At 34.2% G+C, this 20,064-nt stretch overlaps 1 protein-coding gene across 4 annotated transcripts in view; it reads right to left on the bottom strand.

Annotated features, from left to right (window-relative positions):
* The window catches only part of SNX13 (sorting nexin 13), a 156,607-nt gene that overhangs the window by 91,256 nt on the left and 45,287 nt on the right, over positions 1–20,064 (bottom strand). For 2 of the 4 annotated variants that reach the window (XM_054496852.2, XM_054496853.2), the window contains exons 2-5: positions 16,546–16,658; positions 12,530–12,632; positions 10,743–10,832; positions 9,558–9,679 (exon numbers count right to left, since the gene is read on the bottom strand). In XM_054496852.2, coding sequence (XP_054352827.1) covers positions 9,558–9,679; positions 10,743–10,832; positions 12,530–12,632; positions 16,546–16,658 — 428 coding nt within the window. Of the gene's footprint in view, positions 1–9,035; positions 9,163–9,557; positions 9,680–10,742; positions 10,833–12,529; positions 12,633–16,545; positions 16,659–20,064 lie in introns of those variants that run through there. The other 2 variants (XM_063667497.1, XM_063667498.1) reach the window with 1 other exon arrangement.

Genomic DNA, 20,064 nt, shown 5'->3' with positions numbered 1-20,064 from the left:
AATATAAAGAGGCTTCATTAAAGAGGCTACACTTAAATCTTGATGAAAGAGCAGTATTTATATGAGAGAAGAAAGGACACAGGAATGAGCAGAAGAGGGGAATGAGCATGATAAATATATATGCAAGGGTCATCTTATAGACTTGCCTGACTAGAGGAGAGGGTGATCATTTGGCAGTAAAGGCGATCTTCACATTCATGGCAGAATACTTTCCTGGAAAAGGTGCCTTATGTCAAAATGATAAAAGTAAAAGCTGCTTTTTCCACAGAAAACAATCCTATAATAAATGTTACACTCCTGATGCCACATTAGTTTTTCAGAGAAATGACTACGAAGACCTTTTTTAAAAACAGTAAGAATGGTATACTATATACTGCATAATGTGTAGGCATACATATAGACACTATATGTACAACACACACACACACACATATACAGACAGAGGTCCACAGAATCTTAGTATTTTAGAACTGAAAGGAATCTCAAGGGAAAAGCTATATACATATATACATACACAAACACACACACACACGCACATTAAGACTTGGCCTTTTTAAAGGTATGTTAATAAGATCAATATAATAACCAATCACATAAAATTATAATAATATGTATTAATATTCTACAAAAGGTCTTTATCTTCTATGTAAAAAAATAGAAATTTTTGAAAAATCATTAAAATAGAATCCCTAGTTTTTCTGGGTAGATTTTTGACAAGTAACTTTGAATAGATTTTGAGAAAAGTTTTACTCCATTAGAGGGCCTTTTGATCAATTGACTTACAGACTTTTTTTTGTTGAGAGAAAGCAACTGAGTGGCTTATCTGTGAAAGAAAAAAAATCCTTCTCCTGAGCCTCTGAATCAGATACTAAGTCCCCCTCTTAATTCACTATTAGAAAGGATATACTACTCTTCACTCTAAATACATAATCCTTTACTTGTTTCCATCCTTCAGAGTCCTTGAAGAACTACTTTGTTAACGGTGTCAAAAACTCAGGCTGAAATTGAATTTGGGTAAAATTGTAAAGGCACAGAATTGTAAGCTTCATTTTGAATCCACTAAATCAATCCCCCCTACGTCAATTCAGTCATAAATACTACATGTTACCATAACCATCTCTCTAGAGTCCCCTTTTTACCCTTTTATCATCCACTTTAAGGATTTAGTTGTCAGTATTGATTAAAATAATGAAACTAATTTGACCTTCTTCACAAACATTCCTGAACTTAAAGTAAATGTATGATTACCCCTACCATAGTCCTCAAAAATATATGGGGAATTCTTTCATAGGAGCTAAATTAGCAACCACACAAGGAAATAAATCTCATTACTTCAGGTTTACAAATCTGCCTCTGCCCCCTCTTCACTTAGCTGTATCCTCTCCAACTGTGAGCTGGAGTAGGCAAACAATTGTGTACTTCTCTTCCTATTTCCATGTTCAGTGACTTTGTACTGATAGCTTAAAACTGAATTCAAGTGGTGGGAGAACTTACACTTCAGAAAACTTAAAAAAAAATCAAACTCATAACACTACAGATTTATTGTTTTCAGCATTCTATAAAGAACAGCAATAGTCTGGTTATACAAAAACTTCTTATTTCATTGATACAAGGGTTTTAATCATCGAGAAAAGATTAGTAAATGTATTTTATGTTTAGAATCAAGCATTCTTTCTGATCATTTAGAAATATATTAAAAGGTTTAAATAAATTTTGTTATCCTACTATAAGACCCCTACTAATAAAACAATAGATATGAAGAGTACTTTAATCAAAAGTAAATTAACTCTAATTAGCAATCCTATATACTTAAAAAAAAATAACTCCCCAAATGGTATTCAAAATGTGGAGTGTGATGGAGTATGTTAGTGTGTGTTTTGGGAGGAGACATGATTGAAAAGAAATCAAGATTAGTAACAACCTGACCAGAGAATCTTACTATTTTAGAACTGAAAGGGATCTCAAATCACTACCACAATTCCCTGTAATTTCAGAGCCAGAATATAAATTACATATTCTAGGAGACACAGTGAGACCAAGGTTTTGTTAAACAAAACAGGGTTCCGGGAAGCGGAGGTTGCAGTGAGCCGAGATTGCCCAATTGTACTCCAGCCTGGGTGACAGGGCGAGACTCTGTCTCAAAAACAAAAACAAACAGGGTTCTTAACTTTCAGTTCAGTGTTCTTTCTACTCTACCATAACAAGAAAACAAAACATCCTGATTCATAGAAGTGATAAGCAAACTTAGGCATGCAGTTTTATATGACTGTATTAAAGGAAATGGTATTTAGTGAGCTATAACACTGCTTAAGAAGTGCAGTCCTATATCCTATATTTCAATGCTTCAAAGAGATTCCAATATCCATATGTTCTGAAGGACTTAGATCTCAGAAAATAGTAAAAAATTTATACGCAAGTACACACATAAAGTACAGTCATCATTTCAGGAGTACAAAAAACAAGACGTGAACACCTTAGTTAAGATAAAATACAGGAAAAAAAATAACATGGGGCTAAGTGCACATCTTCTTAAGTATGTTAAAGTATAGAAAATTAAACTCATGATGTTAACTATTTTAGTAAACAGGAGTATTAACAAAACTATTAAAACTAAGATCTAAGTCCTTCAGAACATCTGGATATTTCTTCTATAGTGAAATGTCTATTCAAATTATTTCCCCATTTTTTAATTACGTTACTTGTCATTTTATTATTGAGTGTGCTGCTGCTTTTTTTTAATACATACTTTTAATTCTGGGATACATGTGCAGAACGTGCAGGTTTGTTACATAGGTATACACGTGCCATGGTGGTTTGCTGCACCCATCAACCTGTCACCTACATTAGGTACTTACCCTAATGCTATCCCTCCCCTTGCCCCCCACCCCGCAACAGGCCCCCGTGTGATGTTCCCCTCCCTGTGTCCATGTGTTCTCATCGTTCGACTCCCCACGCATGGGTGAGAACATACGGTGTTTGGTTTTCTGTTCTTGTGTTAGTTTGCTGAGAATGATGGTTTCCAGCTTCATCCACGTCCCTGCAAAGGATATGTACTCTGCTTGTTTTTATAAATATAGTTTTATTGGACAGTTATGCTCATTTATTTGCATTTTGTCCATAGCTGCTTTTGTGCTACAATGGCAGAATTTACTAGCTGTGACAGAAAGGATGTGGCCTACAAATCCTAAAATCGTTGCTGTTTGGCTCTCTAGAAAAAAAGTTTGCTGATTCCTGCAATAGACAGTTTATAGCCATTAAAATATATAAGAAGAATTACAAATATATAGAAAATATATTAGAATCAAAACTGTACAAAGTAGCATATGCTGTATGATTTTTAGCTATATAAAAATTGTGACTATGTATGCACAGCTAAGACATTAAAAGGAAATACACTAAAACATTAACAGTGGTCTTTGGATTGTGGGTCTATGGCTGAAAATAGCTAATTCAGAAAATCTAAAGAAGAAAATTGCATTTTACAAAATAGGTATATATTACTTTACAGCCAGAAACAGAAACATTTGGTTGTCAGTAATAAAGATACCGAGGATGACTTTTTAAAAAATTAATTTATTTGCCACTTTTCTATTCTTTGTGTTCTTGTGAACGAAAACATAAGAATTGTTTTTTCAACTATAGATAACAATTTTGTATAGGCAGCCACTATCTGGAAACAAATGCTTACTACCATGGTTTGTACATGATGGAACAGTAAATACCCAATAAATTATTGTTAATAGAGTTCCAATAAATTATTGTTAATAGAGTTCCCACTTGTGACTTCCATGTTAATTTTTTCCACACATTTTAATATGCTCCCATTGGGTCTATGAACATTTCATTTTTCATAGACACTGGGAAAAAAGTATGATTGAAAACAAACCATCTATCTGTAGAACAAATCACATATCTACAGAAAATATACAAATGACCAATAAGCACATGATAAGATTCTCGATATCATTAGCTATCAGGGAAATGCAGATTAAAATGATAATGTAATACTACTTCACACTCACTAAGATGGTAACAAGAAGACAGACAATAATAACTTAAGTGTTGGTCAAAGAGGAGCCTTCATACACTGCTGGTGGAAACGTAACAAAATACAGCCACTATGAAAAAGTTTGCAGTTCCTCAAAAGACTGATCATATAATCCAGAAATTATATTCCTAGGTATATACCCAAGACAAATGGAAACATTTGTCCCTCAAAAACTTGTACATGAATACTCATAGTAGCATTATTCATATGATTCAAAGAGTAGAAACAACCTAAATGCCCCTTTACTGATGAAAAACAAATGTGGTATGTGTTCAATGGAATATTATTCAGCAATAAAAAATAAGAACTAATTTATGCCACAACATGAATGAACCTTGAAAACATAATGCTAAGTAAAAGAAACAGGAAAAAAGACCACATATATTATTTCATTCATATAAAATGCTCAGAATAGGCAAATCCATAGAGACAAAAAAAAAGATTAGTGGTTACCTAGAGCTAGAAGCTTGGGGAAACGCAGAAGTGACTGACAATGGATATAAGGTTTCTTTGTGAAGTTATTAAAATGTTCTTAAATTTATTGTGATGAAAGCTGTACAACGCTTAACTAAAGCTACTGACTTTAAGTGGGTGAACTGTATAGTTTGTGAATTGTATCAGTTAATAATGAACTATTACCCCAGGTCTATTCCACAGATCATAAAAACATTAGGCTGGGCGCGGTGTCTCATGCCTGTAATCCCAGCACTTTGGGAGGCTGAGGCCAGTGGATTGCCTGAGCTCAGGAGCTCGAGACCAGCCTGGGCAATGTGGTGAAACCCTGTCTCTACTAAAACACAAAAAATTAGCCGGGAGTGGCAGCGTCCACCTGTAATCCCAGCTACTCAGGAATCTGAGACAGGAGAATCGCTTGAACCTGAGAGGCAGAAGTTGCAGTGAGCCGAGATCGTGCCACTGCACTCCAGCCTAGGTGACAGAACGAGAATCTGTCTCAAAACAAAAACAAAAAACATTAACTATTTCCCCTTCTTTTAAATATTTAGATAAAATTTCTAATTTTAAATTAGTTTGTAATTGTTTTTGCTGTACTGTAATAAATATAACTGTCTTTCCAAGTAATGTCAGTTTTTACCCAAATTTCATATGGCAAAGAATATAAAATGGTAAAAGAAAAAAAAGGATAAAACTTTGTTGCAAATGTTCACTATTTGAGTTTTGTTTGCCTTTTAACAAGTGTAGGGATATACCATTTATTTTCATTATTTCTATGGCAAAAGGTAGTAAGAAAATTGGTAAAACTTCAAGAACACATTCCCTATCATTCCCTGTGATACTGTATCATTAGTATCACAGCCAGCGAATCCTGAAACCTATGTATCTATCCCTCCTCCCTCTACGGGAAGATCCTTCAGGAAGGAGCACAGTGGCATTAGCATATACCTACTTTCACCGGGGGGCGCAGTGACTCACGCCTGTAATCCCAGCACTTTGGGAGGCTGAGGCAGGCGGATCACGAGGTCAGGAGTTCGAGGCCAGCCTGACCTACATGGTGAAACGCCGTCTCTACTAAAAATACAAAAATTAGTCGGGTGTAGTGGTGTGCGCTTATAATATCAGCTACTCAGGAGGCTGGGGCAGAAGAATTGCTTCAACCTGGGATACAGAGGTTGCAGTGAGCTGAGATCGTGACACTGCACTCCAGCGCTCATGCCACTGCACTCCAGCCTGGGTGACAGGGCGAAACTCTGTCTCAAAAAAAAAAAAAAAAAAAAAAAAAAAAGAATATATTATGTACTTTCTGCTAATCTTGGGTTAAGGGGAACAATGATGGAGGGATTTACCACCCACATTTCACTTTCAAGATCAACAACAAGGTTGCTTGTTATAGTTTCTACTATACTATCCTTATCTTCTTTTTTAGAAATTTGCTCATACTATTCTTATTTCCTAACAAGTCCTTTCCTCTCTATCTACCCAAATAACCCATTCTTGAAAACCAGTTTTGGTCTCAATTCCGTTGAGGTCTTCATCAGCTACTCTGGTTCACTCTATCGCTACATGACAAACCGCTCTCAATACCACAGAAATGATTGTTTTATTTCTCTATGTTTCATGTGCCTTAATTTTACCCTCTCCACCTCCCTTGCTCTACAAAAAAAAAAAAAAAAAAAAATAGCTAACACAGGGTCAAAGAATCTGTGTACACAACCTAGGAACATAATAGCAACAACAATAACAGAGAAGTTAACTTTACTGAACACTTAATATGTGCCAGCTTATAGAGGCACAGAGTCAAGTGATTTGCTAAAAATGTCATTTATTGGTTGGCAAATACTTTACTAAATGTTTCACCCACATCATCTCATTTTCCCCTTACAACTCTAAGATTGCTACAAGTATTAGTATTACTATTTTACAGAGACATTAAAAATTTTCTTTTCGATACACTACAACTTAATGGTAGAGATAGAATTATAGATTTTCTGACACAGGCCAAGGCTATCTGTATCACACTATAATATCTTATTTAAAGGGTGAATAAAAATACATGGGTTATCCAGGATTCATCCCCTAAGGCTCCCGTCTAATCCAAACCCAAATTCCACAGAGAAGAACTCAAGGGTGCTGGAGGAAAGTTTCCTTCCCCAAGCTGGTACTGGAATAACAAGTACTAATACTAAATAAGACGTTATCACTACAAAGTACGCTCCCACACATGATGTCATTTAATCCTAACAACCACCTGATAAGGAGATACAAGTTATCATCTCCAGACAAAAAATGTATGTGTTTTGTCCACTCAAGGCCAAGAGCTTAAGAAGTAATAAAGCTAAGCTCAAATCCACAGCTTCGGAATCAAAACATACATTATTTTCTTCCCATCTTTCAAAATTAAGCACTTCATTTTACAGTGACATTCTCTAATTGTTTCTCAAAGTTGATGAATAAATACAAACACTAAAAATCATACGTTCTAAACATTTTCTGAGTTCATGACCCTTTAAAAAAATCAAACCTATGAAATCACTGGGTAGGAAAAAAAAAAAAAAAACCCAGTTTTTTTCCAGGTTTGTGGGCCCCTGTTAAGAGCCCTATAAAGGACTGTAAGTTAAAGAATAGAGGTGATAATTTTTGCGGCTATCATATGCTTCACAGTATATAGCAGACAGCACAGAATAAGGATTTTTGAAGTATATGAATGATTGTAAACAGACTAATTTTCTTGATATTGGCACTGGAAGTCATGGAGCCTCTAGTAAGTCATATATTTGTGTAGTAATAGAAAAAGCCAATGTAGGAAAGTCATTAACAGAGAAGGAACAAACCAACAATTAATGAGTTTTACTGCATGCTAAGAACTTTATTTGATACCATTTTTTAGACTCAAAGCAGCCTCTAAAGTAGTTATTATCTATATTGTTTTAATTTGCCAGAAACTTAAGGTAAATGGTCAAGGAAAGATATTAATTTAGATCAGTGTAGGATGGAAAAAACCTTACTTTTTCACTAGGCTTGATAGCACTGAATGTTTTCAAAAGAAAAAAAAACTTAAGACCTAAAGTGAAAAGAAAGGTGACTAGGGGATCAAAAACAGGGAAAGTATTGCAATAACAGGAAAGAAGAGCAGGAAACTAAGATAAATAACCTAGATTATAAAATATTTGAGTGGGAGAAAAAATACCAAACTTAAGAACAATTTGATTCTAATTCTAACTCACTAGATAACATTAGACTAACCACTTTACCTTTCTGGACCTTAGCTTCCTCATCAGTAAAATTATGGGTATTGGATGGCATAAAAACTTAAATTTCTAAATTCCTTCACAATTTTCAAAACACTGTCACAGGTATTTCATTTCACTCCACTGAGCAGGGACTTTGTTTTATTCACTGCTGTATCCCCAGCATCTGGTTGGTACAAAGTATGCCCAAAATATTAGTTGAATAAGACAAATTTTGATCCTGACAATTATCCTGAGAGGAACACAGAACAGGGCAGTTATTATTACACTTATTTTACATATGAGAAAAACCAAGGTTCAGAGTTTAAAGACACTTGCTCACAGTCCCGTAGCTAGAGGTGGAGCTAGAATGCAAACTCAAGTTTTCAGATTACTAGTTCAAATCTCTTTCCAGGTCTAAAATGTGTTACACATTTTTATATATTTTTCAACAGTCAGGCACAAGAATAATGAATTCTTCTTATTCTCACCCTTTCAAAGAAAAAAAAAGTCATCAGGATAGTGTTACTATAGAAAGCAATAAATAAATATTTAGAAGAGTTATCTGAAAGAATACCTAACACTCAATAATGGTGCATATGAAATAAAAGAGATTAAATTCAAGTTCTGACTTTCTTTGATTATACCAATTATATGTTCTGTGTTCCACAGTGAGTCTGCATCTGTAATTCTGTCTGGCTACTTTGTAAATTCTTGCTCCTAATCACGAGGAGGAGGAGCACAAATCTATCTCTGTAACTATTATTGTTCAAATCATAAAACTTGTGCGAGGCTCCCCAATGAGGCTGGGAAACACATCCGATGCCCTTCCTCTAGCCAACTCCAAATCTAAAGCTTTAGAATCAATGGAGATAGAGGAAAGGGCCTGAGAGGGCAGCATGGCTGGAAATACCTAGCAGGGCAATCTTTGCGTGTGATGGTAGCAACATATTTTAATGGAATAAAAAAAAAAATCTACAAACTCATCCAAACATAAAATCTTTCTTTCAAAAATAAATAATTTCTAGAACACAAGTATTCCCTTTCACATAACATTGCCCATTAAAAGGCTTTCAAAAAGTTAGACATCAATGATGGGGGGGAAAAAAAGCCTTCAAAAATAAAAATGAAAGTAAACATAATTTAAACAGGTGTGAAATAGCCTCCCATCAAAAAAATCAAGCAGTTTAAGTACAAGAATAGAAGCCAAAATACTTTCATCATATGGGAAGCAGTATATAGCTGGTTTGTAAAGTAAGAATTTTAGCATATCTGACAAGAAAAGTTTGTTAAAACAAACTCACCAAAGTATACTTCTCTTCTGAAAAATATAAACTTGAATATTCTCCACTGACTTATGTTCCTTTGGTCCCTTTCTCCTCCAAGAGGACTTCCGATAGATATGTGTCATAATTAGGAGAAGGGTTACAGCAAAACTATGTAGAGAAGAGCAGTTACACTGAAACTAATCTATTTTCATAGCACTCACATAAAATAGAGGGTCTAGGGAAGGGGTAGGGGGTAAGTATCAATAAGTGGGGTAACAGATTTGAAAAGTCACCTGATTTGGACCCTAAAGAAAAAACTACCAAACAGACTTAGAAAGCAGGGCTTAATCAAAATAACATTCTGTAAAAACCTAAAATCTGGGGTAATTTAAAGGTTTTAAGAGCTCTAGTTGTGAAATCTTGGCGTTATCCCACAGTAATAATCTGCTGTTCTACTTACCTTTTAATAAACAATTCCTCCCCTTAAAAGTTGTTTTCCTTACTGGTACAAACCATACATCTAAATTTTTCTGCATAAATACAATGTCATGTCCTTACCTAGTAGCAAACTGAATGAGTGCATTTTGAAGAGTCTGCCTAATTTCAAGAAGAAAAGATTCATCATCACTTAGTGTATAATACCAATACTGGACATAATCCCTCAAGGAAAACTGGATAACCTGTAACAAAAATATTGGAAAAAAAAATTACAACATTTTAGGATTTAAAAAGTTACAGTGGTAAACCAAAAAAGTATGCTGTATCTGCCAATTTATATTTACTCTCTATGTATTAATTTATGGTGGTAAATACCTGCCCTCATTACAAAAACATCGACATACTAAAAACCATTTCAAACATTTTTAAATTATTCTCGTATCCCAACTTACCTACTGCCTAGATTAAAAAAAAAAAAATTAAAACACTATCTATGGCCAAGTCCCACATAAATCCAGGTAAAGACAGGGTTTGCAGAAAAACAAGAAACTTTCCATGCTATAATCTAATAAATAATATCAATCAGTTTAATGGAATGAGATGTAAAATAATAGAGAATATAATTCAAAAAAAAAAAACAGTTTTTTTAAAGATTATATCATCAGATCCATTGCAGTCTAATTATAAAAATGATACAGGAGTTCACTTATTTCTACTAATACCTTTGATACTGCCAACAGTATTCAGACAATAAATAGTACATAATACAACTCAATGTATAATTTTTACAAATCAGATAAACTAAATATTAGTAATAATAATAAATGTTAAAATTCTAAAGTACACATTTTTATAATCATATAATCAAACACCAATGAAAAATATTTCAGGGAGCATAGTTTTTTTACCTATCTCTAATTTTTTAATCTTTTTGGATCGGATATTTCATTTCCATTTTTTAAAAAGTAACAAGTTGGAGAAAAAGTCTGATTTACCATACCACTAAGCTTGTTCATCAACAAAAGAGTAACACTTTAACTGTAAAATTTTAAGAAACACTATCAAATGTCAGTAAAAACTTTTTTTCTAAATCTAAATTCAATCAAAAGGCTTTTACATAAAGTAAACCACCTCATTAGAAGTGAGTTAATAAATAAGGAAGCATCTTCAAGTATAAAATTCAAGGATAACATTAAGAAATTCCAGGATATTATTTAAAGAGCAAAAAGTATTTCCTGGTATCTTTTAAAGAAATATACCTAGAACACAATATATAGAATTCAAATACCACACGCTGAAACTCACTTGCTGGAGAGGTTCATCAATTATATTGGCGCCCGTCAATCTTCTATCAATCTTAATAGTCCTAGCTTCCCGTTTCATTTCTTCTAAGCACTTAAAGGAAATCAAAACATCTTACTGAGTAGTTTTCTGATCTAAAATCTCTCCAGTTTAATTCCAGTTGAATACTCAATGTAACATCCCTTCATTGTCCTCAAGTAAATAAATAACCTTATTTGAGGTGCTACTATAAGCCAAACACTATTTCTCAAGTTAACAAAATTAGACATTCCCAAAAAAACAATTATCCTCAAAAATTTAATTAAATCAGCAAAAATTAATTAGAATGTGGGAAAACTGCAAATGTACAGGTATGCTGCTGCCATATTTCAATGAAACTTTACAACTATAAAATTAGTGTTTCCTGTGAGTCAAACTGTCTTTACTGGACACTCTCCTCTTGCCCCTCCCCTTTCCCAGCCCAAAACAATATACCAGCTGCAAAATAATTAATTTTTAAATGGATTTTATTTAGGGATAGTTTTGGCAACTTAAGAAAATGTACTTCTCTACTTTTTGTGTTCAGAATGATCAGTCGCCTGAAAATTGTGTAAAAGGTAGTGGGAGATTCTTAAAAAAAAAACCATAAATATATATAAATATAGGTACAGATATAGACATAGATATCTATATTAAAAATACATGCTTCGAGTTATAATATGAAACCACTGATATTTTTTCATAAAACATACTTATAAATCATATTTTAGAAATAGCAAATAAAACCCACTGTTTTTATACTATCTATTAAAAATGGATTATAAAGACTTAACCATTCTTGAATACAATTTATTACTGTTAAGGATCTTAATTCTTAAAATATTTCCTATCCTCTGTATATACCACTCAAATGAAGTACACTATAAATAGCTAAGAAATGGTTCAGAAAAGGAAAGGTTAATTTCCTAAGACTTATAAGTAAAAAAAAAAAAAAAATACATATTAATATGAGTCCTAAAAGGAAAGGTTTCAGATTATAAAAAAGTTTAAGTATTAAAAAAATTTGTTTATCAATATAAAAGTCAGTGGAATAGAGTGAAATTCTTTTATTAATGTAAAATAATATTGGACATTATTTACCTCTACATCTCCTGCACCTTAGCATGTAACAGACAAGTTAATAACTGTAAAGAAGTTGTTATTAGCATCAACTCCAGGCCATCTGCCTCTCTTCATACAAAATGAAACCAACCCAACTGCACAAGAATTGAAGGCACTACAATCTGAAACCTACACAATTCCAATTTTATTTATAGAGTATGATACTGAAAAAATAATAAAATAGCACCATTCAAGATGATAAAAATTAGGCCTGAATTATTAAAATTATAGATACTGCATAATCTAATTACAAGCTGTATTTTTCAAAGTAATGAAAAGTATCCATTTTTTCCTCTGGTTCCTCTGCAATTTATTTCATTCAAACCAGAATACTCATTGACATTGTTACAAATCATATGCATGATGCTTTGAAATACTATGATATGACAGCAGGAAAAATACCCAAAATAAACTAACCAATTTCTATCGCTTTCTCAAGTTTGTATTCCCACTTTTTAAATCTAACACTAAGAAAGTTTTTAAGATGGCCTTTTAAAATATATTTTCTAAGTATAACTAGACAATCTCACATAATTCCCAGTGAGCATTAGTAAATTATACAAAAATTTGTCGTGCTATATATACAGATGATTACTCTATTATTACAAAGAACTGGACTTTGAGGTTTTACATTCCCTCAAATTATTTACCTTAGGAACCCCAGTTGATGTCGGAGGAAGAAATGAGTGTTCACACTGTTCTAGGTACTTCTCTGAGTTTGTTTTTCCAAACAGGAGAGTAACCACTAAACCCCTAGAAAGGAAAATTTAATCACAAATATAAAAACAAAATTTTCTTATAATTTAATGAATCTACTACCAAGTATATTTTCCACAGTTCACAGATGGCTTACCATTTACTAAAAAGTCAATTTGTGACTGTGGCAAAGCAAGAAATTGACAGATTGCATTAGGTTCTGAAGTTTAAAACAACTATAAACATTTTGTGAATTATACAATAATACTTTTTAAAGTTTTAATCCAAAGTATTTCCTAAAGAATCTTGTGACAAGGCCGGGTGTGGTGGCTCATGCCTGTAATCCCAGCACTTTGGGAGGCCAAGACAGGAGGATCACAAGGTCAGGAGTTCGAGACCAGCTTGACCAACATGGTGAAACCACATCTCTACTAAAAATACAAAAATTAGCCAGGGTGGTGGCGCGCACCTGTAGTCCCAGCTACTTGGGAGGCTGAGGCAGGAGAATCGCTGGAACCCGGGAGGCAGAGATTGCAGTGAGCTGAGATCATGCCACTGCACTAGAGCCTGGGTGACAGATCAAGACTCAGTCTCAAAAAAAAAAAAAAAACTTAAGTGACATTTTTCAAACTTAAGAAAAATCAGGCTGAGCACAGTGGCTCACGCCTGTAATCCTAGCACCTTGGGAGGCCGAGGTGGGTGGCTCATCTGAGGTCAGGAGATCGAGACCACCCTGACCAACATGGTGAAACCCCGTCTCAACTAAAAACACAAAAATTAGCTGGGCGTGGTGACATGCACCTGTAATCCCAGCTACTCAGGACGCTGAGGCAGGAGAACTGCTTGAACTGGGGAGGCAGAGGATGCAGTGAGCTGAGATCGCGCCACTGCACTCCAGCGACAGAGTAAGACTCACCTCAAAAAAAAAAAAGAGAAGAAAAATCAGCCCTTATTAAACAAGTAGGCTAGCTAATAACCATGGATAAAGACAAATGAATCTAAATATGTAGCTAAATGACCGAATTCTATAGTTCTGTTAACCAATTAATGTGAGGTATTACATTATTATAACTTTCCAGTATGAATACAGAATACATAAAGGCTATTCAGGGAAAAAAAAAAATCTAATCTATGATTTGTTTAAAATAAGGCTGGAATTAAGAAAATATAAATGTATCCCAAAGAAAGTTAATTATTTTGAAAAATAATTACAGGATCAAGGAAGATAAATGGTGATTTAGAACTACTTCACTCTAAGTATTAACTAAATATTATCAATATTTCATAGATTTAAAATTTACCAATGAAGCAAAGTGCTGGAAATCCATCAAAAAACATTTAATCTTATAATGATCTTACAGTAATGTTACAATGATTCAAAGACTGTAATGATAGGAAGGGAACAGTAAAACATTAAATATTGTCAGTCTCAACTACTGAAAGGAAGATTCTCAAAGTCCTCCAATTTTTGTGGCTACCTGCCCTCTCACTAGTCCTCAGTACACGTATCACAAAAGCAGGGGTTGGAGGTTGAGAACATGGATAAAGTCAAATCAGTGTACGTCATTAATTCTGTTTCTGTTGTTTGTAAAAGTCTGGTCTCAGAATTACTGCTAAATTTCATCTATCTGTGTTATATCTGATATTATTATTAAGATTCAAGTTGGCCCTCTATTTCAGTTTTACCTGGTTATTAAGCATATTTATAGACAAAATAAAATGTTTATATTAACACTGTGTTATTAAAAACATCATCAAGAAACAGACTGATGAGACATTAACTTTTGCCCACAAGTGTGTAACGATAGGAAGACAAGATAAAGAGCAGTCTGATTTTAAAAGAACCTAAATAGTAGTTTCAGCTGTAAAGTTTAAGTAATAATTTCAACTGTAGTTGGGTGCAATAAATAATTATATAACCCAACAAACACAACAGAATGCCACAAAATAACCATAATGCAGTAAGATGAAAGTATCCTACGACAACAAAAATGAAAAGTCCCCACGTGTTTTTCTTTCCAAAAGCATTCTTTATATTAAAAAATAAGGAGTTAACTTTGACTATAAGCAAAATATAGACATTATCAACACTTGAGAAGAATAAACTGCACAGCTTAAAAACTTAAGTTTTATTAGCAAAACAAAACAAGAGAGGATTCCACAGACCCTACCATGTGACTCTTAATATTCTCTAAAGAGTTTTTTAGTACCCATTATCCTCTAGTATCCCACCTTATCTCCAAATTTTTACAGAACTTTGTAAGCATCCGAAAGATTTTTTGAAATTATTCCTTGATAAACTACAACATTTAAAAAGGAACAACAAAGGTTCTCATGACTTTAAAAATGAATAAACTTTGTGCAGGATCTGGTTTTATTAAAGATTCAAAAACTTAAAAAATTAATAAACTGATTACTCTTCTCTTTGTCCTAAATTTATTTGGAGCAGTTGAGTAAAAAAAGAAATAATTATTCACTTATCCACCTTCCAAGGGCTCCTACCTTAGCCTATAAAGCTGCAATATCCTCCCTTGCCAAAGTATTGGGAAATACTCTGAAATCCTTTTCCTTCACTCTTACAAGAGCTAATACAATTAGTGAAATTAGAAGAAATTTCTACCTTTCAAAAAAAAAATGTCAAGACAATTTCCTTTCCAATTAATAAATGCAGCCTCGACTCTGAGAGGGAGAGGTGCAACCATGTCACTATTCAGCCATGCTGTCGCCTTAACTGTGACTGAGAAGTATAATTAGGAAACCCATTTGGCTGCAGATCTGTATTATCTTCAATCATCTTTATCATCTTCAGTCATGTTTATCATCAATGAAGATACTCTGAACTCCATTATCAGATTCTTATGGCTGAAATAAGTTTAAATGTTTCAGTACACAGTATCGTATCTAGGCCATAGATATGAAAATACTAAATCTAACATAAAATATAGTTTTATGGAGAGTCCTTGACATAGTTGCTCAATTAAAGAAACTCTCACTTGTTCAAGCATATGCTCCCTATAGAAAGACTACAACATGACTATCAAATCTGTATCCCCAAAAAAGTGATAGATATATTTAGAAGCTAACCCTTCAGTGTCCTATACAGTTTCTCAAGCTACTGTTTATATATGCTATTCAATTCAGCTAAATCCTCCAAACCTATAGGCTCAAACAACTCCTCCAAATATTTGGGGTCTCAAAAGATTTTTCAGAAAGAAATCAGTGTTCATTCCACAACTAATTACATAAATATGTCATATAAACATACATACAAACACATTAACAACAAAAGACTCATTTCAACTAAGCTATTTTGGTAACAGTGTCTAACAAATATCCCTTGTCTATATATTTTCTAATATTTCCTTGTAATTCATGTCTGATGCCAAATGCTCTGCATACAAAGCTACAATAAATTATGACTGAAACCTCTCTTGTAAAGGTTTATCAACTTAAGGGAAAATATAAATGTACACCAAATAACTATGAAGAGAAAACTGCAAAATCAGGTATTTGAATTTTCTAGACCGAAATGACAACATTCATTAAAGGAAAAAATTAACATTATTGTTTGAAGTCTAATCACAAATTCTATAATGTAAAATTTCATGTGTAGTCTCAATTTAACTTACTATTATTAACATAATGCAAAAGAAAATTTCAACTTTAAAGGACAAACACCACCAAAAGGAATTTGAAAAATTTTTTAAACTTTACACATTATCACCAAAAAAAGTTCATACCTTTGGAAATGGACATCTTATTATTGAAGGACTACCTATATTTCTGATACAAATAATGACAATCACTGTTTTTATTTTTATGGGTATCCTTATTTTTTTAACTTTAGTAAAAGCAATTTATTAAAAATGGCATTCACAAATAAATCATACTCCCGTTTCTCATAGTCATTTGTTTCCATTTTCACAAGATATGACACATGAATTATAAAATTATAATTGAGTATACTTACCCACCCACAAAGCAGAGGATATAAAATGTCAAATAAAATATTACAAAGGGTCCAAAGGTTATCAGAAAAAGGACAATGCCAAGGCTTCCCCATCCCCATATGGATAGACTGGCCTGAAATAAAGAAAAAATATAAGTAAATTAGTAAATAATTCTGCATATGAATTAGAAAAGAACCAACAAAACTTTTACATAGTTTTAAATTTCTTCTTGTAAACATTCATGGTATTATTTCAGTAACTTTTGAAAATGTGAAGTGTATACTTGAAAATTTATCTCCACAAAACAATATACAAAATTTATATGTATAGAGAGATTTACAGAGCATCTGCAATTACTTTTTAAAAAAATCCTAGTGGCAATGCAAAGGTACAGGACAGAAATAGTTATACAAACTGTTAAATGAAATCCTGGCATGAGAAATACAACAAAGTATGCACAAAAACATCTGTACATTTATATTTGCAAATGCATATATAAAAGGATAAGTAGGCTACAAAGTTATACTTACTTAGAATTAATATTTCATCTTGAAACTAGCTCCCAATATAACTACAGCATAAGGAGACATTTTATTAGAAATTTAAATTTCAAGGTAAGAAATCCTTATCTCATTGAAAATTGTGATATTATTCTACTCAAATTATGTATAGAAACTCACACAATTATAATTACAAAAGTTCCAACTTCCAGTTACCAAAATTTACTATGAGCTCAATAAAACATCACCAAGAAGTATTCATACATTTAAAAAAAACCTATTTCATACAGAATTATACTGTTTTAGCCAATAAAAAAATACGCCTTTTATTAAAGGCAAACTGGAATTTGGCAATTTAAGTCATTATGAATAAATACATGTGTTCAGTTCAACAAGTTCCTATGTCCATTTGCCTTGCACTGTGAGGTAGTACACAAAGGAAGCATTTGTCCCACTCATGCCGTCAAGGAGCATAGAGAAGAATGTCCTATAGGAATGAAACAATTAGATACTGAACCAAAAGAAAATAATAGAAAGCATTATAAGATGCTAAACTGAACAAAATTAATGACCAAAAAACTATAGAACAGACAGTAAGTGCTGTGGATTATGAGAGAAAGGAGGGCTTTATTTATTCATTTATTCACTCACCAGTCATTGCTTCCTATGTGCCAAGCACAGCTCAAGGTAGTGGGGATACCACAAGGGATAAAACATACCCTCATAAATCTACATTCTAGTAAGGAAAGAAACACAAGCATACCCGCATAAGTTCACATACCTTCATAAGTTTACATTCCAGAAGTGGGGAAAAAGAAAATTAAGTAAATATATAGTTATATCACACGTGGCTAAGTGCTATGGAGAAAAATTAAGCAACTGTATAGGGCTGGTTTAAGCAACTCTAAATGATTAAATGACAAATAAACAGAAATCCTGGACAAGATTTATTTAGGGAGACATATTATACTGAGTCTTCCTATCCCAAAATGATATTTTTCCATTAATCATATCTTCTTTTATGTCCCTCAGAGTTATACAACTCTTATTCCTTTGTGTTTTATTATCCTTTTTCCACATCTTGGCCACTTTTATCTTTTAACCAAAGGACAGAATGCCTGCTAACGAGTTTCTGCTCTGCCTCCATGCTCTCTTCTCTCTGAATCAGGAGGGAATACTATTTCACCTACAGAAGTGTCCTCTGACTTCCTTCTAAGAGCTGGTAAGTAGGACACAGTTATTTAGAATAAAGTACAGAGACACTCAGTTCCTCTGATAATACTTTGCAGAAGTTCCTAATCCACACTAAAATATGGCATGCCACTCTCTCCTGGCCTGTACAACTTCCACTGAGAAGTCTGCTGGCAAATGTACTGGAGCACCATTACATGTTTTTTTCTTTTTCTCTTGCTGCTTTTAGGATCCTTTCTTCATCCTTGACCTTTGAGAGTTTGATTATTAAGTATCTTGAGGTAGTCTTGAGTTAAATCTGCTCGGTGTTCTATAACCTTCTTGTATTTTAATATTGATATCTTTTACTAGGTTTGAGAGGCTCTCTGTTATTATCTATCTGAATAAATTTTCTACCCCTAACTCTCTCTCTACCTACTCTTTAAGGACAATAACTCTTAAATTTGCCCTTTTGAGGCTATTTTCTAGATCTTGTAGTTGTGCCTCATTTCTTTTTATTCTTTTTCCTCCTCTGTGTATTTTCAATTAGCCTGTCTTCAAGTTCACTCATTCCTTCTTCTGCTTGATCAATTCTGTTAAGAAATTCTGATGCATTTGTCAGTAGGTCAACTGCATTTTTCAACTCCAAGATTTGTGCTTGATTCTTTTTATTATTTTAATCTCTTTGTTAAAATTATCTGATAAGATTCTGAATTCCTTCTCCATATTATCTTGAATTTTGTTGTATTTCCTCAAAACAACTATTTTGATTTTTCCACCCAAAAGGACACATATCTCTGTCTCCAGGATTGGTCCGTGGTGTCTTATTTAGTTCATTTGGTGAGGTCAGTGTTTTCCTGGATGGTCTTGATGCTTGTGGATGTTCACTGATGTCTGGACATTGAAGAGTTAGGCATTTATTGCAGTCTTTACAGTCTGGGCTTGTTTGTCCCAGTCCTTCTTGGGAAGGCTTTCCAGGTATTCGAAGGAACTTGGGTGTTGTGATCTATGTTTCTAGTAACTGTAGCCATATATACATTAGAGGCACCCTAAGCCTACTAATGTTGTGGCTCTGAAAGACTTGTAGTGGTATTGCCTTCATGGTCCTAAATAAGATGTGGAAGAATTATCTAAATTACCAGGCAGAAACTCTTGCTTTCTTCCCTTACATTCTCCCAAACAGAGTCAGTCTCTCTGCTGAGTTGTGTGGAGCCGGGGGTGGGGTGACACAAGCAACCCTGTTGCCACCTCCACTGTGATGGCACTGGATCATACCTGAAGTCAACAAAGCACTGGGTCACACCGAGGCCTGTGGTAACCATGGCCTGGCCACTACCTATGTTCACTTGAGGCCCTAGGACTCTAAAATCTGCAGGTAGTGAAGCCAGATAGGCTTGTGTCCTTCCCTTCAAGGTGGAGAGCTTCTCTCATTCCTGGGCAGGTCAAGAGATGCTGGACCAGGGTCCGGAGGTGGAAACCTCAGGAATCTACCTGCTGCTCTACTCTACTGCAGGTGAGCTAGCACCCAAGCCACAAGACGAAGTCCTTCCCATTCTTCCCTACCCTTTCCATAAGCAGAGGAGTCTCTCCCCACGGCAAGCACAGTCTCCAGGCCCATGGCAAGTACTGCCCGGCTACCAATGTTCATTAAGGACCAAGGGCTCTTCTGTCAGCTGTGGTGAATGCTGCCAGGCCTGGGACTCTCCCTTCAGGGTAGTGGGCTCCCCTCTGGCTCAGGGTAGGTCATGAGATGCTATACAAGAGCCAAGGCCTAGAATCAGGGACCCCAAGAGCCCACTTGGTGCTCTACTCCACTGTAACCAAGCTGGTAGCTAAGGTGCAACACAAAGTCCCCTCACTCTTCCCTCT

The sequence above is a fragment of the Pongo pygmaeus genome, chromosome 6 (genome assembly GCF_028885625.2).
Source record: "Pongo pygmaeus isolate AG05252 chromosome 6, NHGRI_mPonPyg2-v2.0_pri, whole genome shotgun sequence".
NCBI classification, from domain to species: domain Eukaryota; kingdom Metazoa; phylum Chordata; class Mammalia; order Primates; family Hominidae; genus Pongo; species Pongo pygmaeus.
Note: the sequence above shows the minus strand (reverse complement) of the source record. Positions and strands in the feature narration are given on the sequence as shown.